Consider the following 23,613-nt stretch of genomic DNA (forward strand, 5'->3'; position numbering starts at 1 on the left):
GTTTGTTACATTGTTTCATTTTTCAGAAGGTTCGGTTTGTGTTCACACACTCAAACGGACTATAAACTTTAAACACAAGTCATGTGCACGGAAATGCTGTTCAACAATTGGTCAGACATTAACGGGGAAAAAACTCAAATCCGTGCCATTTCTACCGTAGCCTCCGCAATGGAGCATCGGCAGGTTATTTTCATGCTGCTGTTAATCTGGAGAGTGTATCAACAGAATCTAGTGGACAGCACATAATTATACAATCAGACGACATGCGTTAAAAAACATTATAACACATATAATGAGAGACGTTCTGCAGTAAGGAGGGATGTTTCACTGACGACAGGTGGCTCTTACTTTTATGTATAGTTGAAGGAGCATTTTTACTTTACACAACACTGTTCAACACTTAATTCTGCTTCATTCTTTAACTAAACAACCGCGGATGTCTTGAAAGACTCTTTCGCTAAAGATTTTGAAGACATCCGCGTTTTTGGGACTCGTAAATACTACGCTTCCTATGTTTTGGTGCGGACTGTGTTCACACCAGCGATGATCTGCTCCAGAGTTAACTTGCAAGCGGTCCGAGACCACCTCTTTTAAGCAGACCAGAGTCCGGTTGTTTAGTTCACTTCTGAGGTCTCGGACTGCGTTCACACCAACCCAAACGAACCGCACCAAGCGGCTAAACGCACCAGGGTTCGATTAAACCGGAGTTGGTGTGAATGCGACCTTAGATTGTCCTGTATCTTTGCAGAAAGGAGGGGTGCAAACACAGTGTCAAGGTTGGTGAGAATATGTTATGATCATGCTGTCTTTCTTTCGAAATCGATCATTGTGGATGTCCTCCAGATGTGGTAGTGTGGTCTCTATGGCCTCCTTAGCTGCCTTCAACACCCGTCTTTCCCTGTGCAGCTGCTGAGCACACTGTGCAGCAGTACACTGGTAGGCTCTTGATGGTGGAACAATACAAGTTCACCGGCAGCTGCTAAGGGAGTTGGGACTGTTTAACTTCCCTGAAGAGGGCACACACTGAAATGTACAAATCATTTGTCCCCTGTCAGTCTCAATAACTTTTAGTCTATCTTTAATAGGCTATATCTTACCATGACATATGTTTTTGCAGTTGGTGACAGTCTTCTCACTTGTATATACCTTAGCAGATGTCCACTTTGCTGACATTCAACAAAACCCTATGGATATCCTGTTGGCAGTAGTTTCAAAGACCATAATTCACACAGTCCCTGCTGTAGAGGGACAGAGTGAATCCTCATGATGTTAATTTCTTCTTCACTTTATTTTAGTCCACTGTGGGGCAAACTAACAAGCTCCTAAATGTCACAGAAAGTGCTGAGGGTGGGGACATATGCACTTGTTCAACACAATGGTGTCATACAATTGTATCACAAACTCAAATTTCCTAATTTAAACTAAATATATAAATGACAAATACAATGAGCCCTGAAAAAACCACAGGGAACAAGTGTCTGACTCCAACCTGTTGGTCAAACATTTTGATATTAATCATCAGATCCTCTGAAACTTTCCAACATACAATCATCAGTCAGTAAGCTTCATTTACTTATTGACACATCTTCTCAATCTGCCTTCACTACTTCTGTAACATTTCCTGAAATGTAATTATACTCCTCGGAAAAATGCCTGAACATGCATTCTCTAGTACAGGGCTTCTCAAACTCCGGACCAAGGTCCGGATCTGGACCGAACTGCAAATCAATCTGGACCAAACCCTGTGTCCCATTATATATATATAAAAAAGAATGTCTGATTCTGATGTAAATTAAAGTGGACCTATTATGCTATATTGGAAACATATATTGTAGGGCCATACCTATACAAAGCATGTCTGTGAAGTTTTTTGCTTAAAATACCAAACAGTTCACCCATTGTAGCCATGCCTCATACTGCTCATACCCCTCTTTTGCAGCCCTGTTAGAGAAACGCGGATTTTGGGTCCTTCGCTTGAAAAAAAAATGGCGGAGGCGGAGCTAATACCTGATCAGAATTCTACCAGAGATAAAGTTCAATTCTGCTGTGATAAAACGCCATCCTGTTCTAAACCACATCAAAGATTATTTTTGAAACAGTACGGAGCTCAAATGCTTTTTCTCTTGCGGGTTTATCACAAGGTGAGTTCCTTTTCTTATTTCCTGCTTTTTAAACACGTGCTCTACAATACAGGTTAGCTCTGAGTGTTAGCGAGGCTTGCTAATGTAAACAAAGACAAGATTACGTCCAAAACACGTCAGGCATTGTTTCTGATAGCAATTTTCTGTGGGTCTGCTGCCGATTTGACGTCAGATCGGCAGCAAATCTGTATCCGCTCGTTGTACCCCTGTTTTTAAAAGATTTGGGTACGGAGGAAAAGAGAGAGGGTTTTATTTTCTGACGCTGCGTGAGTTCTTCAACGCACCGGGGACACATATTTATGTATAAAAGACATCACAAAGTGCATTTTGCATGATAGGTCCCCTTTAATGTATATTTTCTTTCTTCAGACCGCAAGTTAACCACAAGTTTACCTTGACTTTCTAATGCTTCTAATGCCGAGGTTCAAGGCATTGGCTACAGACAAACAGTGCCATTTCTCCCACTAGTTCAAGCCATCATACTGTGTATGCATGTATTGAATGTGTGTGTGTGTATACAGGGGCGCCATTTACCGACAGGCAAGTGCTTGGACCACAAGGGGGCCCCCAAATAAGGTAGATTAATCCAATCCAATCCAATCCAACTTTATATAGCACTTTAAAACCTCCAGACCAAAGTGCTGTACATGTAACATCCCGTCATGTCTGCTAAATTATTCATATCATGTTAATCAGGTTCATGTTATTGTTTCACGTTTAGTTCATAGCCCAGGTTAGATTTAGGTTTAGTCAAGTCTTTTTGTTCACCTGTCTAGTCCTGTCATTGCACTTCCTGTTTTATTTTGTACTTACCTCTTGTCTCTCATTTCAGGCCCCCTTACTTCCTCCCTTTGTGTGTTTTCCCGCCATCGTCAGCGTCTGCCCCGCCCCTGATTGTTTCCACCTGTTCCCACTTACCAGGGGCGGATCTAGAAAAATATTCATGGGGTGGCAAGAGGGTGGCAGGAGATTTTGAGGGGTGGCAGAAGTATATGCTGATTTAATCAATCAATGTTAACAATCAATGTTAGACCCCCACAAAGAGGTTAAGGCGAGACACGGCAGGCAATAACATCGTTTTTCAAGTACTGGTCAATTTTGAGATTTTGTGCTATTTTGATTCCATAACATGTTTTCTTTCAGGCTTTTGGAAGGAAAACGTACAAAATACACATTTAAGTGTTTATTTTACTATAGTTTGTCTATTTGCATCTGTAGATTTCTCCTAAATTCACCAAAAGTTAGCATTCTAACGTAACATAAAGTACCGCGACCGCTGTGTGCACCATGTCAACAGAGGTATCGCTGGAAAGCTGTGTCTCTCCTGCACAATCTCATCGGATCCAAATATGGTCATTTTCTTTGTATCAGCAACCAATCGTGAAAGCACAAAGGGGTCTTAAACCAAGAAACGAAATCTCATTGGCTGATGTCAATTTCTGACAACGTGATTCGTTCAGATGCGTCACGTGGTGTGCTAAAACACTTCCTGGTTAGCTTTCAGCTAGAAATTGAAATCTCAAAATGCCAAAAGAACGGCGAAAAAAACGTTCACAGAGAAGACGACAACAATTGTCACTTGCACGAAGCAAGGTTATAAAAAAAAAAATTACCCTGAACATGAAATACCTTCACGGAGTGCGTTGATGCGCAAGCTGTCATCCAAAGAACAGGAGGGTTTAGCTAGCGCCTCACTGCAATCTTTAAAGGTCGTTTTCTCAAAATGAGTTTTTTCACCTGGGGTGTCTCGCCTTAAGGATGGCAGCTTCCTCATACGTTGCACTCGGAGAGAAATAGTTGAGACAGAGACGATAAACTTCCTTAGTCCTTAGGCATGGTTTATTTTACTCTGCACTGCAGGTGCATCCTTTCGCTCAGCCGAGCTAACTTAGAATAACAACACCTATTGCCTCACAGTGGTACAATAATAACATGACATCCCTTTGTGAGCTTGAGTACAGAATATATATATATATATATTTAACAACTGAGGACAAATGTACACATTTCCCTTAACACAAGTTTATCACGTTAACAGTTTTCTATGCTCATCGAGTCATTCGTGAGCAGAGCATCAAGTTGGCTATAACAGCTGAATGCGGCGATTTCCATGTTGTTCAGCAAAACGCCTCACAAACTTATTGAGATCCAAAGCTTTACTGGGTTTTGATTTAATGCTGAGTACAGCCAAACTTGACAGTCTCTTTTCTGTCATTGTAGACCTCAAATAACTCTTAATGATCCTAAGAGTTGAAAAACTTCTTTCACAGGATGCACTGCTCACCGGTAAAACTACTGCTATTTCACACAATCTGGACAACTCGTAAAAAATATCCTTGTATGGGTCCAAAAATTGAGCAAACTCCATCAGAGTGGTAGGACTCCCCTTTTCCTTCTTCTTTATTTCTAGTACTCTCCTCGTCTGATGTAATTCGTGTTTAAGATCCTCAATCCTTGAAACGGAACATCATAGTGGGGCCCTCATCACTGATGTCAGTGATCACCTGCCAATATTCACAATTTGCAGAAAATAACCTGTAAATAACAAAGAACAAAATACATACATAACTAAGCGGACATTAAATGACAGTTCTCTAAATAAATTAAATACTAACTTAAAAAATTAAAAATGGCAAGAAGTATTTGAGATTCAAGATGTAAACAAATCCTATAATGAGTTTGTACGGATTTTCATGCAAAACATGAACGAATGTTGTCCATATATTAAAATTAAGATTGGCAAAACCCTGGTGAAAAACGCTTGCTGTAAGAAAAATGCACTCGATAGGACATTTTTGAAAAGTAAAAGCACTGAAGATGAAAGCCGTTATAAAAATTGTATAAAAACAAATTGACTACAATCCTTAGAAACTGTGAAAAACGATACTTCTCTGAAAAATTAGAAAATGCCATAGGAGATATGAAAACCACTTGGAAAGTAATAAATAGCATAATTAAGAAGAAAATAACTGACAACAGAAACGAATTTAAGAAATTCCAAACCGAAGGAAAAACCTCAACCGATGTTGCAAATAGCTTTAATGAGTTCTTTACTGAAATTGGCCCCAACCTGGCGAGTAAAATCAGCCCAACTTCATCTAAAGTGGCTGATTTTCTGAAAAACTGCAACCAACAGAGTATGTTCCTGAACCCAATTACAGAAAATGAACTGCTTGATATTGTTAATACTCAACACAGTAAACAGTCCAAAGATTATTTAGGACTTAGTATGAATATTGTTAAACAAGTCGCACCAAACATTGTAGCCCCCCTAGTAAATATATGCAATAAATCGTTCCAACAAGGTATTTTTCCCAATGAAATGAAAATCGCGAAGGTGATTCCGGTTTTCAAATCTGGTGATAAATCTAGTTTTTATAATTATAGACCCATTTCTTTACTACCACAATTCTCAAAAATCCTGGAAAAACTCTTTAACAACCGTCTGGAGTCATTCCTCAGCAAATTTAATATACTATGCCCCAGCCAATATGGATTTCAGAAAAATCACTCTACTTCTTCAGCAGTAATTGAACTGGTTGAAGAAATTACCAACAACATTGAGAAAAAAATTATTACAGCTGGTATATTCATTGACCTTAAAAAGGCTTTTGATACTGTGAACCATACCATACTGCTACACAAATTAGAACATTATGGCATAAGGGGTCAAGCCAAAGAATGGGTCAAGAGTTATCTGATAAATAGGCTACAATATGTGGACATAGACGAGGCGAAATCAAACAATCTTCCTATAACATGTGGAGTCCCTCAAGGATCAATCTTAGGTCCAAAACTGTTCCTGATTTATATTAATGACATTATCAACACCTCAGACATGTTAAAATTCATTTTGTTTGCCGATGATACCACCATTCTCTGCTCCCATCATAATCTTGGTGATCTTGTTAAAATTGTTAATGCAGAATTAAAAATACTATGTAACTGGTTTGCAGTTAATAAATGATCCCTTAATGTGGCCAAAACAAATTACATGTTATTCAATACAAAGTCAGAGAGTAGAAATGATTATTATACGGATTTGCAATACTGAGATAAGAGAAAGTTGGTGCATGTACATTTTTAGGACTCATTGTTGATGAAAAACTCAACTGGAAGCACCATATAAATGATGTACAAACTAAACTGTCAAAAACAATAGGTATTTTGTATCATACTAAGAACATTCTCGAGGAAAAAATACTCAGAACTCTTTATAACAGTCTATTCCTCCCTTACCTTTATTACTGCTCCGAAATATGGGGAAACACGTACGCAACAAATCTACAAAAAATAATAACATCTAAAAAAAAAAGTATTACGAATAGTCTGTGGTGTTGGTAAATATGAACACACAACTCCCATATATAAAAAAACTCAATCTACTCAAATTTGTTGATATAGTTAAGCTTAAAACAGTACTGATTATGCACAACATTTACCATAACAAAATGCCTACTAACATTCAAAAGCAGTTCCAAACCACAGTCAGGAAATACCCAACCAGGCATCCTAACTGGTTGTGTAGCAAGCCCTGTAGAACAACCATCAAATCACACAGCTTATCCATAATCGGAGTTAGAACGTGGAATGGACTTCACCCAGACCTCTCAAGTATTACTATTCAAAACTAAAGTAAAAACAATTATATTTGCAGATTACTCCAGCTAACAAGTATGTGATATTCCTAGTATTACTTATATATGCATTTACTTTTTTCCTTGCCCTAAATTTAATTTAATTTTTTTTTCCAGTTTTCTTTATTTTTTTTGTACGTAATTTCTATACGTTTTTGACGAAATAAGTGCCATTATTATATTGATGCTAATGATGATGCACGGGAGGGCTACTCCCCATAAGCTATGCTTCAGCCCTCCCGCTTCTACTAATTTTGTTCATTTGTGTGAATGAATTATACGTTTTTGTTTTTGTATGATTTTAGTAGAATAAATTAAAAATGAAAAAAATATATATATATTAGAATCATAGGCATTAGCCAATAAAAGAATAGCCTTCTCACTCAAAAAAGTAGCACTTGATGGATTTAGTGCCTGGATACCTTGCATTATGTTGCAATTTGTGTGAGAAAAGCGTCTTTCTATTTCTCCAATCATGTTATCCATAACTGGATAGTACACATTGACGCAAAAAGAGTGTTTGCCATCTGGAACTACATGCTGTCCCAAAGTGGAAGGGATGACACCATCTTGAAGGGTCCTTGTTGTCTGTCTTGAACTCTTTGGCTTTCGCTGAGTTGTTTCAATGCTACTTCTTTCACATAAAACAAGTGCTTCACTCCACACTTCATCAAAGGAGGCTTCACTGCGATATTGTACCAGTGTCTCTTTAAGTGCTTCAACTAGTTCCACGGCCTTAGCCAAGTCCAATGTTTTGGACTGGAGCATATCTGACAACAATTTAGAGTCACTCAAGACCTTTCGGAACAGTACAAGGCATCCAACAAAATTCAGATCAATCTGAACCAATATCCCCCTGGCTTCAACAGCTCTATGTGGATGGTTCTCAGAGGAAATCTCTTCAAGCAGCTGTAGTATTGCAGGTAACCTATCCATAACATTGCGACATGCTACATGTCTGCAGGCCCAACGTGTATCACTAAGCCTTTGGAGTTCCCTTGGTGCACCGTCAAACATCTCCCGCTGCACTTCCAGCCATTTGTTGTGTACATAAGACCCAGATATGAACACATACAATCGTTCCATCAATGAGAAGAAGTTTCCCGCATCTGTTACATTTTTGACAGAGTCTACTATGACTAAGTTTAGGCAGTGTGCACTGCAATGCACATAGAAAGCATTTTTGGCTACTTCTTTTATTTTCGCTTGAACACCAGCATGTGCCCCGCTCATCACTGCAGCGCCATTGTAGCCCTGACCGTCAAGGTTTTCTTTATACTCCAGCCCATGTTTCTCAAGAAAACAAATCATCTTACCACTTAACGCAGCAGCATCCAGGCCTTCTACCACGTCAAACTCCAGAAAGCTCTCGTGAACAACACCATTGTAATAGTATCTCAGAACAAATGAAATTTGGTCTTTTTTCTGAAGATCTTTAGTTTCGTCTACAATAACTGCAAACTGCCTGCTCTTTTTAACCTCTTGAATTATTTCTTCCTTAACCATTGCAGCCAAACATTCCAGTATCTCGTTTTGAATAGTTTTACTGGTGTATGTTGCATTTTTAGCTTGCTTTTCAAGTCTTTTTTTAGTCATAGGATCATGGTTTCCCAGCAAATCTAACATAGCTAAAAAAACACCTTTTTTTTCTGAGTCAGGATTCTCCCTGTGACCCCGTTGGGCTGTGTTTTCTGTGGCAGTTAGAATCAGAATCTCAGCTAGTGTTTTAATGTAGTTTTGATTTTCAATCACCTGTTTCTTATTTTGCTCATCCATTATTCCCATCATTGAGGTATTTCTGTCACTAATTTTCTTGTTTTCTCCCCGTGCAAATATTGCATTTACATGGCTTTCAGATCGGGCATGAGAACAGAAACCACTGTCTTTCATTGTGGCCTTTTTCCAGTTACGATACCCGTCAATTGAGGTGAAAACGGTCTTGGGGGCATCAGGTAAAGAGAAATGTCTACAGGGGAAACAATACGCTGAATCATTGGACTGTGAGTACTCAAGCCATGAATGAGTTTTGTACCAGTCCGTTCTGAAGCTTCTTCTGGCTCCTCCCTGAAGGGTCTTGGGGAAACTCTCCCGTGTCGGCTGAGCTGGCTCCTCACACCTGGACTTGGATATGTCTAGAAAATGGGAGTAAAACATATTCAAACTGTAATAGAGCTTAACTGATTACACATTATAATTAACTAATTATAACACAGTTTGGAGCTGTCATTTATTCAATATGTGTTTAACCTACTGGCTGTGTTAATGCGTGCAGCACAACATTTTGGCCTGGGTGTGTGTATTGTTTTGGGTAATTTTTGAATTTCAACCTCAGCTGCTATAATAGGTCTAAAATACATTGTACACAAAATACTCACAATCTACCCTTTTCCTCATACTCAAAACTATCTAAGGAAAGCAAACATAATTGTTTTGAATTAATAATATATTTATTAGACTGAGGCTAGCCCTGTCTCTTAAATAAACTGTTTTGCAAAATGTCCTTTTGTGTGATTTTTGCATCTTATTCAGATGCATTATACTTTGTATTAACAATTTTCATACCATGTGGACCAACTCGACTGGCCGTTGGTTGCAAGGGCTTAGGAATATTCCTTTCCCCCTCACTGTCTGAGCTCTGCATGCCGTCTTGTTGTCTCTCGCTCTCTCCCTCTTGCACCTTGTCTATGTGATGCTCTCCCTCTTCCGTCTCTTCTTCTCTGTTGTGTTCTCCTTCCTCCTCCTGTCCCTGTTCATCTTTGCCTTCTATCTCATCACTGACACTTTCCTGTTGCTGTTCTTCATCTCCTTCCAGCTCCTCATGTCCCTGGTCATTTATCTTGTTACTTCCCTGTTGCTCAGCCTCACTTTCTATCCTCTTTGGTGAGAAAAAACTTGCAATGCCACGTTTCCTCTTCATTTCTATAAGATTCAAAGTCCATTTATTACGTTGTTTTCTTTTATATTACCAGTAATCATTATTAATAATGGTGTTCAAATGAAAATGCTGTTTGAGCAAATGCTTGTTGTTTTCCCACTTACTGTGTGCTTCAAACTCCAGCTTGTGGCCCAATCTTTGCTTGCAATCCAAACAGATTCCTGAAATAAGATTCAAAGTTATTATTGAAGAGCAGAATCGTTTAGCCTTGATCAGGTCGTACATCTTGCTAAATGATTGATAATATACAAATATTTCATGCATGACATTTTTTTAAACAAAAACCTAGCTAACGTTCCACGCACACTGTATAGCGACCTTGGGTCCCTGGAAAGGCGCTATATAAATATCATTTATTATTATTATTACAGTAAGTAAAGAGTTACTGATAATAACTTTACTCAACCGGATTTGTATCGTTTCAATATCAGCATTAACGTTATGATTCACATTGACATATCTAACTTCTCTCTTTTCTGTAACTGGAAAACATTAGCTTTGTTCTACACTTATTTCACAGGAGACGTAGTTGATCAGTCTTACCTCATTCCTTCCGTCTACTTCACCGAATGCTTCTCTATTTGTTCTGTCCCGTTCAAAATGAAATCGCCGCCAATCACATTTCAGCTCGCGCCAGGGAGGGGGGTAACTGGCTTGCGTCTTGTGGTGCATTCACTTGCACTCGGACATTAGAGATTTTTTCTCATAAATGTCCGATGAGCCACAACTTTTATTTTAAAACAAAGCTGCCAACTGGGGTGGCAGCTGGGGTGGCAAGGATGTGTTTTAGGGTGGCAGCTGCCACCCCATGCCACCCCGGTAGATCCGCCCCTGCCACTTACCTCATGTATAAATAGTCCTGTCTCCCTTTGTCCTGTGCCAGTTCGTCTTGTGCCTTGTGCCATTAAGAGAGCCAGCTTGTCACGCCAAGAGATTTTGTACTTTGTGATCATAGTCAAGTTTTTTTTTTAGTTTGTAGTTTAGTTGAGACAGAGACGATAAACTTCCTTAGTCCTTAGGCATGGTTTATTTTACTCTGCACTGCAGGTGCATCCTTTCGCTCAGCCGAGCTAACTTAGAATAACAACACCTATTGCCTCACAGTGGTACAATAATAACATGACATCCCTTTGTGAGCTTGAGTACAGAATATATATATATATATATTTAACAACTGAGGACAAATGTACACATTTCCCTTAACACAAGTTTATCACGTTAACAGTTTTCTATGCTCATCGAGTCATTCGTGAGCAGAGCATCAAGTTGGCTATAACAGCTGAATGCGGCGATTTCCATGTTGTTCAGCAAAACGCCTCACAAACTTATTGAGATCCAAAGCTTTACTGGGTTTTGATTTAATGCTGAGTACAGCCAAACTTGACAGTCTCTTTTCTGTCATTGTAGACCTCAAATAACTCTTAATGATCCTAAGAGTTGAAAAACTTCTTTCACAGGATGCACTGCTCACCGGTAAAACTACTGCTATTTCACACAATCTGGACAACTCGTAAAAAATATCCTTGTATGGGTCCAAAAATTGAGCAAACTCCATCAGAGTGGTAGGACTCCCCTTTTCCTTCTTCTTTATTTCTAGTACTCTCCTCGTCTGATGTAATTCGTGTTTAAGATCCTCAATCCTTGAAACGGAACATCATAGTGGGGCCCTCATCACTGATGTCAGTGATCACCTGCCAATATTCACAATTTGCAGAAAATAACCTGTAAATAACAAAGAACAAAATACATACATAACTAAGCGGACATTAAATGACAGTTCTCTAAATAAATTAAATACTAACTTAAAAAATTAAAAATGGCAAGAAGTATTTGAGATTCAAGATGTAAACAAATCCTATAATGAGTTTGTACGGATTTTCATGCAAAACATGAACGAATGTTGTCCATATATTAAAATTAAGATTGGCAAAACCCTGGTGAAAAACGCTTGCTGTAAGAAAAATGCACTCGATAGGACATTTTTGAAAAGTAAAAGCACTGAAGATGAAAGCCGTTATAAAAATTGTATAAAAACAAATTGACTACAATCCTTAGAAACTGTGAAAAACGATACTTCTCTGAAAAATTAGAAAATGCCATAAGAGATATGAAAACCACTTGGAAAGTAATAAATAGCATAATTAAGAAGAAAATAACTGACAACAGAAACGAATTTAAGAAATTCCAAACCGAAGGAAAAACCTCAACCGATGTTGCAAATAGCTTTAATGAGTTCTTTACTGAAATTGGCCCCAACCTGGCGAGTAAAATCAGCCCAACTTCATCTAAAGTGGCTGATTTTCTGAAAAACTGCAACCAACAGAGTATGTTCCTGAACCCAATTACAGAAAATGAACTGCTTGATATTGTTAATACTCAACACAGTAAACAGTCCAAAGATTATTTAGGACTTAGTATGAATATTGTTAAACAAGTCGCACCAAACATTGTAGCCCCCCTAGTAAATATATGCAATAAATCGTTCCAACAAGGTATTTTTCCCAATGAAATGAAAATCGCGAAGGTGATTCCGGTTTTCAAATCTGGTGATAAATCTAGTTTTTATAATTATAGACCCATTTCTTTACTACCACAATTCTCAAAAATCCTGGAAAAACTCTTTAACAACCGTCTGGAGTCATTCCTCAGCAAATTTAATATACTATGCCCCAGCCAATATGGATTTCAGAAAAATCACTCTACTTCTTCAGCAGTAATTGAACTGGTTGAAGAAATTACCAACAACATTGAGAAAAAAATTATTACAGCTGGTATATTCATTGACCTTAAAAAGGCTTTTGATACTGTGAACCATACCATACTGCTACACAAATTAGAACATTATGGCATAAGGGGTCAAGCCAAAGAATGGGTCAAGAGTTATCTGATAAATAGGCTACAATATGTGGACATAGACGAGGCGAAATCAAACAATCTTCCTATAACATGTGGAGTCCCTCAAGGATCAATCTTAGGTCCAAAACTGTTCCTGATTTATATTAATGACATTATCAACACCTCAGACATGTTAAAATTCATTTTGTTTGCCGATGATACCACCATTCTCTGCTCCCATCATAATCTTGGTGATCTTGTTAAAATTGTTAATGCAGAATTAAAAATACTATGTAACTGGTTTGCAGTTAATAAATGATCCCTTAATGTGGCCAAAACAAATTACATGTTATTCAATACAAAGTCAGAGAGTAGAAATGATTATTATACGGATTTGCAATACTGAGATAAGAGAAAGTTGGTGCATGTACATTTTTAGGACTCATTGTTGATGAAAAACTCAACTGGAAGCACCATATAAATGATGTACAAACTAAACTGTCAAAAACAATAGGTATTTTGTATCATACTAAGAACATTCTCGAGGAAAAAATACTCAGAACTCTTTATAACAGTCTATTCCTCCCTTACCTTTATTACTGCTCCGAAATATGGGGAAACACGTACGCAACAAATCTACAAAAAATAATAACATCTAAAAAAAAAAGTATTACGAATAGTCTGTGGTGTTGGTAAATATGAACACACAACTCCCATATATAAAAAAACTCAATCTACTCAAATTTGTTGATATAGTTAAGCTTAAAACAGTACTGATTATGCACAACATTTACCATAACAAAATGCCTACTAACATTCAAAAGCAGTTCCAAACCACAGTCAGGAAATACCCAACCAGGCATCCTAACTGGTTGTGTAGCAAGCCCTGTAGAACAACCATCAAATCACACAGCTTATCCATAATCGGAGTTAGAACGTGGAATGGACTTCACCCAGACCTCTCAAGTATTACTATTCAAAACTAAAGTAAAAACAATTATATTTGCAGATTACTCCAGCTAACAAGTATGTGATATTCCTAGTATTACTTATATATGCATTTACTTTTTTCCTTGCCCTAAATTTAAATTTAATTTTTTTTTCCAGTTTTCTTTATTTTTTTGTACGTAATTTCTATACGTTTTTGACGAAATAAGTGCCATTATTATATTGATGCTAATGATGATGCACGGGAGGGCTACTCCCCATAAGCTATGCTTCAGCCCTCCCGCTTCTACTAATTTTGTTCATTTGTGTGAATGAATTATACGTTTTTGTTTTTGTATGATTTTAGTAGAATAAATTAAAAATGAAAAAAATATATATATATTAGAATCATAGGCATTAGCCAATAAAAGAATAGCCTTCTCACTCAAAAAAGTAGCACTTGATGGATTTAGTGCCTGGATACCTTGCATTATGTTGCAATTTGTGTGAGAAAAGCGTCTTTCTATTTCTCCAATCATGTTATCCATAACTGGATAGTACACATTGACGCAAAAAGAGTGTTTGCCATCTGGAACTACATGCTGTCCCAAAGTGGAAGGGATGACACCATCTTGAAGGGTCCTTGTTGTCTGTCTTGAACTCTTTGGCTTTCGCTGAGTTGTTTCAATGCTACTTCTTTCACATAAAACAAGTGCTTCACTCCACACTTCATCAAAGGAGGCTTCACTGCGATATTGTACCAGTGTCTCTTTAAGTGCTTCAACTAGTTCCACGGCCTTAGCCAAGTCCAATGTTTTGGACTGGAGCATATCTGACAACAATTTAGAGTCACTCAAGACCTTTCGGAACAGTACAAGGCATCCAACAAAATTCAGATCAATCTGAACCAATATCCCCCTGGCTTCAACAGCTCTATGTGGATGGTTCTCAGAGGAAATCTCTTCAAGCAGCTGTAGTATTGCAGGTAACCTATCCATAACATTGCGACATGCTACATGTCTGCAGGCCCAACGTGTATCACTAAGCCTTTGGAGTTCCCTTGGTGCACCGTCAAACATCTCCCGCTGCACTTCCAGCCATTTGTTGTGTACATAAGACCCAGATATGAACACATACAATCGTTCCATCAATGAGAAGAAGTTTCCCGCATCTGTTACATTTTTGACAGAGTCTACTATGACTAAGTTTAGGCAGTGTGCACTGCAATGCACATAGAAAGCATTTTTGGCTACTTCTTTTATTTTCGCTTGAACACCAGCATGTGCCCCGCTCATCACTGCAGCGCCATTGTAGCCCTGACCGTCAAGGTTTTCTTTATACTCCAGCCCATGTTTCTCAAGAAAACAAATCATCTTACCACTTAACGCAGCAGCATCCAGGCCTTCTACCACGTCAAACTCCAGAAAGCTCTCGTGAACAACACCATTGTAATAGTATCTCAGAACAAATGAAATTTGGTCTTTTTTCTGAAGATCTTTAGTTTCGTCTACAATAACTGCAAACTGCCTGCTCTTTTTAACCTCTTGAATTATTTCTTCCTTAACCATTGCAGCCAAACATTCCAGTATCTCGTTTTGAATAGTTTTACTGGTGTATGTTGCATTTTTAGCTTGCTTTTCAAGTCTTTTTTTAGTCATAGGATCATGGTTTCCCAGCAAATCTAACATAGCTAAAAAAACACCTTTTTTTTCTGAGTCAGGATTCTCCCTGTGACCCCGTTGGGCTGTGTTTTCTGTGGCAGTTAGAATCAGAATCTCAGCTAGTGTTTTAATGTAGTTTTGATTTTCAATCACCTGTTTCTTATTTTGCTCATCCATTATTCCCATCATTGAGGTATTTCTGTCACTAATTTTCTTGTTTTCTCCCCGTGCAAATATTGCATTTACATGGCTTTCAGATCGGGCATGAGAACAGAAACCACTGTCTTTCATTGTGGCCTTTTTCCAGTTACGATACCCGTCAATTGAGGTGAAAACGGTCTTGGGGGCATCAGGTAAAGAGAAATGTCTACAGGGGAAACAATACGCTGAATCATTGGACTGTGAGTACTCAAGCCATGAATGAGTTTTGTACCAGTCCGTTCTGAAGCTTCTTCTGGCTCCTCCCTGAAGGGTCTTGGGGAAACTCTCCCGTGTCGGCTGAGCTGGCTCCTCACACCTGGACTTGGATATGTCTAGAAAATGGGAGTAAAACATATTCAAACTGTAATAGAGCTTAACTGATTACACATTATAATTAACTAATTATAACACAGTTTGGAGCTGTCATTTATTCAATATGTGTTTAACCTACTGGCTGTGTTAATGCGTGCAGCACAACATTTTGGCCTGGGTGTGTGTATTGTTTTGGGTAATTTTTGAATTTCAACCTCAGCTGCTATAATAGGTCTAAAATACATTGTACACAAAATACTCACAATCTACCCTTTTCCTCATACTCAAAACTATCTAAGGAAAGCAAACATAATTGTTTTGAATTAATAATATATTTATTAGACTGAGGCTAGCCCTGTCTCTTAAATAAACTGTTTTGCAAAATGTCCTTTTGTGTGATTTTTGCATCTTATTCAGATGCATTATACTTTGTATTAACAATTTTCATACCATGTGGACCAACTCGACTGGCCGTTGGTTGCAAGGGCTTAGGAATATTCCTTTCCCCCTCACTGTCTGAGCTCTGCATGCCGTCTTGTTGTCTCTCGCTCTCTCCCTCTTGCACCTTGTCTATGTGATGCTCTCCCTCTTCCGTCTCTTCTTCTCTGTTGTGTTCTCCTTCCTCCTCCTGTCCCTGTTCATCTTTGCCTTCTATCTCATCACTGACACTTTCCTGTTGCTGTTCTTCATCTCCTTCCAGCTCCTCATGTCCCTGGTCATTTATCTTGTTACTTCCCTGTTGCTCAGCCTCACTTTCTATCCTCTTTGGTGAGAAAAAACTTGCAATGCCACGTTTCCTCTTCATTTCTATAAGATTCAAAGTCCATTTATTACGTTGTTTTCTTTTATATTACCAGTAATCATTATTAATAATGGTGTTCAAATGAAAATGCTGTTTGAGCAAATGCTTGTTGTTTTCCCACTTACTGTGTGCTTCAAACTCCAGCTTGTGGCCCAATCTTTGCTTGCAATCCAAACAGATTCCTGAAATAAGATTCAAAGTTATTATTGAAGAGCAGAATCGTTTAGCCTTGATCAGGTCGTACATCTTGCTAAATGATTGATAATATACAAATATTTCATGCATGACATTTTTTTAAACAAAAACCTAGCTAACGTTCCACGCACACTGTATAGCGACCTTGGGTCCCTGGAAAGGCGCTATATAAATATCATTTATTATTATTATTACAGTAAGTAAAGAGTTACTGATAATAACTTTACTCAACCGGATTTGTATCGTTTCAATATCAGCATTAACGTTATGATTCACATTGACATATCTAACTTCTCTCTTTTCTGTAACTGGAAAACATTAGCTTTGTTCTACACTTATTTCACAGGAGACGTAGTTGATCAGTCTTACCTCATTCCTTCCGTCTACTTCACCGAATGCTTCTCTATTTGTTCTGTCCCGTTCAAAATGAAATCGCCGCCAATCACATTTCAGCTCGCGCCAGGGAGGGGGGTAACTGGCTTGCGTCTTGTGGTGCATTCACTTGCACTCGGACATTAGAGATTTTTTCTCATAAATGTCCGATGAGCCACAACTTTTATTTTAAAACAAAGCTGCCAACTGGGGTGGCAGCTGGGGTGGCAAGGATGTGTTTTAGGGTGGCAGCTGCCACCCCATGCCACCCCGGTAGATCCGCCCCTGCCACTTACCTCATGTATAAATAGTCCTGTCTCCCTTTGTCCTGTGCCAGTTCGTCTTGTGCCTTGTGCCATTAAGAGAGCCAGCTTGTCACGCCAAGAGATTTTGTACTTTGTGATCATAGTCAAGTTTTTTTTTTAGTTTGTAGTTTGCTTTGCTACTTTTGAACTTTATACTTATCCAAAGTAAAGACCTTTTGAACAACACACTTTATTTTAAGTCGTGCGTTTGAATCCAAGTGTCTGTCAAGGTTCCTAACAGAACGAACTGGCCAAAAGATGGACTCAGCCGACTCCGGTTCCTTCAAGGCTGATGTGTTAGCGCAGAAAGCTAAGCTAACCCTCCATGCTGAACAGCTGTCTTCCATCAACCGAGGAATGATTGACCTCACTGATCGTCAGGTTGAATTCCAGTCAGCTGTAACCAACCAAGTAAATCACCTGGCACTTCAGATGCAGCAAGTTCTCTACCACCTCAAAGCCGGTTCCTCTGCACCTACTCCAGCAATGCCAGATCCACCGTCTGTTGCTGTTGTTTCGGATCACACCACCCCACCTGGATCGACGCTTCGTCTGGCTCCTCCGGAGAGGTTTTCCGGGGACTCTGGGAACTGTCGACCCTTTCTGGTACAGTGTGAACTACATTTTGCTCATTTCATTTCATTCCAAACCTTTATTTATACAGATAAATCCCATTCAGATCATTGATCTCTTTTTCAAGGGAGACCTGCTCAAGTAGTTCCACATGAAACATAAAAACATAAATAGAACAACAAAAGGACATCATACAGCATCATTTACATAATTATCCACATAAACAGGTACCAACAGCTTCCGATTGACTAGCATCCAACCGAGCTTTAAAAACATTTAGTGGCACCAGATTGTTCAGTTTCCATTTAATTTGCAGACTATTCTAAGACAGAGGAGCTGCGCATCTAAAAGCTGTCTTCCCTAAGACAGTCCTAGCAGTTGGCACATTTAATAAAATGCATTCGATCTCAGGCAGTAGCCACTTACAATTTTCCGTGAGATCAGGGAGCAGATATGAGATGGAAGTTTCCCTAACATGGCTTTGTATATACAAATGTACCAGTGACTGAGCCTCCGTACAGTTAGTGAAAGCAAACCAGCCCTTGCATACAGGGTACAGTGATGGGTTAATACTTTACAGTTTGTCACAAATCTTAGTGCACTGTGATACGCAGCATCTAACTTGACCAGGCAATTGGCAGGTGCATTCATATATATCAAATCACCATAGTCCAGCACAGGTAAAAAGGTCACGGTGACTAGCCTTTTCCTGGCCTCAAGCGAGAAACAGGACTTGTTCCTGGAGAAGAAACCTAGCCTAACCCTCAGCTTTTTAAGCAGGTTATTGACATGCAGTTTAAAAGTAAGACAATCATCAAGCCAGATACCAAGGTATTTGTAACAGGTAACCACTTCAAGTTTTATTCCTTGCGTAGTTACAATATCTAAAACAGGCTCTGGTGTCTTTTTAGCTTTAGAAAAGAGCATTACCTTGGTTTTCTCAACATTTAAAAGAAGCTTTAGTTCAGAGAGCTGAGTCTGAATAATGTTAAAAACAGCCTGTAATTTAACACCAGCCTCCTTAATGGAGGGACCTGCACAGTACATCACGGTATCATCCGCATAAAAATGTAAAGTAGCTTCATCCACATTTTCACCTAAACTGTTGATGTAGATGGAGAATAAAAGTGGACCTAAAACAGAACTTTGAGGAACACCATTAGTAATGTTTAACCACTCAGAAGACAGCCCATCAAAATGAACACATTGGGACCTTTCAGAGAGGTAGTTTACAAACCACCCCACTAGATGGCTGGACATGCCTATACTGGCTAGCCTCTGCTTTAAAATGTGATGATCGACGGTGTCAAACGCTTTTGAAAGGTCAATAAATAGAGCTGCACAACTCTGCTTATTATCTAAAATACTCCTCACATCATTCACCACTTTCATTGTGGCAGTGATGGTGCTATGTTGCTTTCTGAAGCCTGACTGATGTTTAGACAGGATGTCATTTGTACATAAAAACACCTTCACCTGTTCACTCACTAAGCGTTCAAGAACCTTAGCCAGAACTGACAACTTAGAGATTGGCCTATAGTTATTTAATAAGGTGGCCTCCCCTCCTTTTAGCAAAGGCAGGACATTCGCTGACTTCCATAATTTTGGAATTGTGTTAGTGCTGAGGGAGAGGTTAAAAAGAGTAGTGAGAGGTGGAGTAATAAAATCTGCAGCTATCTTTAAAAAGAAAGGTTCTACGTTGTCCGGGCCAGCCGGTTTCTTAGGATCTAACTTGGTTAAAGCTTCACGAACAACATCAACAGTAAAAGGGGTAAAACCAAAAGGGTTTTCCAACACACGTTTTTCAGAGTCACATACTGTAGTGTTCACAGAAGCAGAGTTAGTGACAGAATCAAATAGAGAACCACAGGACACAAAATGCTCATTAAAGCAATTTAGCATAGTAGCCCTGTCCGATATAGAGCCAGATGCTGTGGTAATGCACGGAGGTAGTTCATTACGGATATCGCCGGTGGATAACGATTTAATGGCTTTCCAAAATGTTCCAGGATTATTCAGATTCTTTGTGGTTACTGACAGATAGTACTTTGATTTAGCACTTTTGATATGTGAAGTGAAGCTATTTCTTAGCTGCCTAAAATGCAGCCATTCTACCTCTGAGCCTGATTTCCTAGCCTTTGCCCAGGCCTTGTTTCTCTCATGAAGGAGACTGGACAGATTAGCAGAAAACCAAGGATTGTCTCGTCCCTTTACTCTAAATGTACGCAGGGGTGCATGTTTATCAATGATCTCCATAAAACCAAGATAAAAATAAGACCATGCGGTTTCCACATCAGCACACAGATCGATTTTACCCCAATCAAAATCAAACAGATCATGCACAAAACCCTGCTCCACAAAATGTTTTTTGTCTCTCTTAATGATAATGCGAGGTTTAACCTTTTGGACCTTAGTGTCCCTAATTGTGGCTACAACACAGTGATCACTCAGATCATTTGCAAATACTCCCACAGATTAATATTTATGGGGAACATTAGTTAAAATGAGATCAATTAGGGAGGATTTATTAGGGGACTTAATGTTAGGGCGAGTAGGACTGTCAACAATCTGAGTAACATTTAAAGAGATACAAAGGTTTTTAAAATCCTCTGACACTGCAGTTAACCAGTCCCAGTTAAAGTCTCCAAGTAGCACTATTTCCTTGTAGTCTAGTTGTGATAAAAGATTTGCTAGTGAAGACAAGGAGTCTTTGACAGCTGAGGGGGGTCTGTAACAACTCACTACCATGACCCGTTGACCCTTTGCCACTTCTATATTTATGGCTAAAATTTCAAATTGCTTACTGATCGATTTGGAAACTAATGTGGTTACACTGAACTCATTCTTAACATAAATGGCAACGCCACCACCTTTATTAGGCCGGTCGGTACGATACACATTAAAACCATTTAAGGCAATGTCAGAGGCCAAAATAGATTTGTTTAGCCATGTTTCTGATAAAACAATGACGTCAGCGTCAGTTGAGCTCGCCCAGATACGGACAAAATCTAGTTTACCTAACAGACTGCGCACATTCAAGTGGATGAAACCCAACCCAGACCTAGCTTTAAAATCAGCAGGAGTAGCGATCTGACTACTACTACTGGGCGGACCAGGGTTAGGTTGTACATTTCCTGACAGTAATAACAACAACAAAAAATAACCTGCTGCCTTTGTTTCGGACCAAGCTTGAGTAGCTTTCATGTTGTCCCACATGTCTGGTAGAGCCGCTGCTTGGGCTACAGCCGAGTGGTCAAGAAACTCGCCCATATGTCAGTCACTGAACATGTTTACCCAGACCCTAAGCCGTGTGTTTGATCACTCATCACCTTCCAGAGAAGCCTCACGAGTCATTATGCAGATCAAACGGGGACAACAGAGAGTAACAGACTATGCAATAGACTTTCGTACCCTAGCAGCAGACAGTGGGTGGAACACCCCTGCTTTAATTGATGCCTTCATGAATGGTCTAAAACAGTGGTTCTCAAACTTTTTTCACTCATGTACCCCCTTTGAAAAAAAAATTCAGCCAAGTACCCCCTGATCAGCGCAAAAACTATTTGTTAAGGAAAAACAGCCTATATAAAGAGGTACAGTGCAGCACTGCACCATCAGTGTCTGATTTATTAAAACATCAACCTTGTAACTGAGAAGCACTTAAATGCTACACTTCAAATGTTTACAACCCATCACTAAATTCATGGCAAACCAATTTTAACATCATGCAATAACACTAAGACGACATAAGTTGCATTGAACTGATCTTTTTAATAAGTTGTACAATGTAGTGAGAAACATGGGCTTGAGCTTCACTGAGGATCTTTGTCATTCTGACAGGGAGGCAAACTGCAGTTATTACACTTCGCATTTTGAAATATGTGTAACTCTGTTAATATAAAACCCACACTGCTCAAACTTTGTTACTTTTCCTAAAATTGGTATATTTATTTATTTATTTTGGGGCGTGGGGAATGAAGAGAAAAATATAGTAGCATTTTATGAGCATGGGATTTTGACCCCTCATATAAACATATGCATAATGCTGCGCTATACTTTGCGGCCACACGCCGTTGCCAAGCAACGCTTATTGTTTAGGTGTCCTTTGATAAGCAGGCAGTTTTATAATTAACTAGAACTAGATAGATCTGATAGATTTGGACATAGACGCGAGTGAAGTCTAACCGGACGCGAAAGAGAGATCAGAGATCCGATCAGCTGCTGCTGACGGAGAACACGCAGCTCTGCATGATCACAGCCGCTGTGACGGACCGTTGAGCCGAGCAAAAATACACTTAGTTAGACCTAACACACTTAGCTAGTTTATCTACTCTGGAACTAGCTAAACTAGTTATAAATATATTTATTTTTTACAGTCGGTCACTTATTAGAGGTTCAGCGAGCTGCACAAGACTGACGGGCTGTCAGGAGAGGGAGATGAAAAGAGAGCACCCCGTTTATTTTTCCCATTTTATTATCCAGAATTACTGTAAACCTTTGAATTAAGTAGTTAAACTACTATTAGTAGTTTGTGTAAATGCATGTGTGTATGAATTATACGTTTTTGTATGATTTTAGTAGAATCAATTAAAAAAAATTAAAAAATGTATTTTTTTCATTAACATAAAATAAATCTCACGTACCCCCTGCAGTACTCCAACGTACCCCTAGGGGTCCGCGTACCCCCATTTGAGAACCACTGGTCTAAAAGACTCTATAAAGGAGCACCATATACGGACACCTTGTATTGTTGTTACCATCAGTACATCCGCAGCGCCACTTTCCGAACAGGAAATGCACGCAAATACAAAATAAAATCGTACTGACACTTATTATCTATATATTTATTTACTTGTATTTTAGTTACACCCACTAGACAACAGTGGAAGGTTCGAGAAACAACCGTGTTTGCCGGGTGCACCGCGGCGGAGGTGGGGAGGTTCCAGCTGGGAACCCGTGGGACCCTTGGACGGTGCGTCTTGGTCACGCTTCATATCGGCCGGCCCGGGAAGGAAGAGACACGCAGAGTGGGGGAACTCCCCCACCCCAACGCAGCACACCCTCCCGGCCATCAGAGTCGAACCCGCAGTTCGGAGGAGCCGACCGCCAGAACACCGGCACTAGGCCGGGCCGGCGTGGAGGCCCTCCGACAGTGGGTCGCGTTTGCCATTCGATCAGTGAGAGGAGAGGAGCAAAATGCAACAAAAATGGTCAAAATCCGTTAATATATGGATGAGTGGGGGGGGGGGGGGACACAGGCCGTGGGGGGACACCCGAGACCGGGCAATGTCCCTGGTAGAAACCGGGTGAAATAGCCTAAAAAATAATAAAACCGGGGAAAAGTGAAAAAAAGTGTCCGAAAATAGGCACTTGTGAGTCCCCTGTCAACTCCCGTTACATTCCTCCATGGTGTCATTTGAGCGGGGGGGTAAAAAGGGCTTGACCAAGGCCGACCCAAAGTGCACGGTGGGCGGACTCATCACCTCCGTGATGAGTCTCCATTGTGATTTGAAAACTTCCATCAAACGAGTCCTTCGGTGGGCGGGAAAAAAAACGCATCAGAATCGTCACTTCCTGTACTGACAGTGGAGGTGTCCTGAGAGTGGAGGTCTGCACCGAAACTGTCCTGAGAGTGGAGGTCTGCAGGCAGGCTCCCATGCATGAACTACCCACAGATCTTGATTCCATCATTGCCATGGCAATTCACATTGATAACAGGC

At 39.6% G+C, this 23,613-nt stretch overlaps 2 protein-coding genes across 2 annotated transcripts; both read right to left on the reverse strand.

Moving 5' to 3' along the window:
• Nucleotides 1-4,588: 4,588 nt before the first annotated feature.
• LOC117535298 (histone H3.v1-like) lies at nucleotides 4,589-9,695 on the reverse strand. The gene is made up of 3 exons (XM_034199725.1): nucleotides 9,341-9,695; nucleotides 8,811-8,910; nucleotides 4,589-4,676 (listed from the first exon to the last, which is right to left on the reverse strand). The coding sequence occupies exons 1-3, from the start codon at nucleotides 9,693-9,695 to the stop codon at nucleotides 4,589-4,591; spliced, it is 543 nt and encodes a 180-aa protein (XP_034055616.1).
• A 1,652-nt stretch (nucleotides 9,696-11,347) lies between these two features.
• LOC117535299 (histone H3.v1-like) lies at nucleotides 11,348-16,454 on the reverse strand. The gene is made up of 3 exons (XM_034199726.1): nucleotides 16,100-16,454; nucleotides 15,570-15,669; nucleotides 11,348-11,435 (listed from the first exon to the last, which is right to left on the reverse strand). Exons 1-3 carry the CDS (start codon nucleotides 16,452-16,454, stop codon nucleotides 11,348-11,350), a joined length of 543 nt encoding a protein of 180 aa, XP_034055617.1.
• Nucleotides 16,455-23,613: the final 7,159 nt, after the last annotated feature.

This window comes from Gymnodraco acuticeps, unplaced genomic scaffold, assembly GCF_902827175.1.
Source record: "Gymnodraco acuticeps unplaced genomic scaffold, fGymAcu1.1, whole genome shotgun sequence".
NCBI classification, from domain to species: Eukaryota; Metazoa; Chordata; class Actinopteri; order Perciformes; family Bathydraconidae; genus Gymnodraco; species Gymnodraco acuticeps.

Coding starts and splice junctions, on each gene's coding strand:
- LOC117535298 (XM_034199725.1), bottom strand. CDS start 9,695: ATGAAGAGGAAACGTGGCATTGCAAGTTTTTTCTCACCAAAGAGGATA. Junction 8,911..9,340: donor CAGTCGAGTTGGTCCACATG/GTATGAAAATTG, acceptor CCCATTTTCTAG/ACATATCCAAGTCCAGGTGT. Junction 4,677..8,810: donor AGAAGCTTCAGAACGGACTG/GTACAAAACTCA, acceptor TGTTATTTACAG/GTTATTTTCTGCAAATTGTG.
- LOC117535299 (XM_034199726.1), bottom strand. CDS start 16,454: ATGAAGAGGAAACGTGGCATTGCAAGTTTTTTCTCACCAAAGAGGATA. Junction 15,670..16,099: donor CAGTCGAGTTGGTCCACATG/GTATGAAAATTG, acceptor CCCATTTTCTAG/ACATATCCAAGTCCAGGTGT. Junction 11,436..15,569: donor AGAAGCTTCAGAACGGACTG/GTACAAAACTCA, acceptor TGTTATTTACAG/GTTATTTTCTGCAAATTGTG.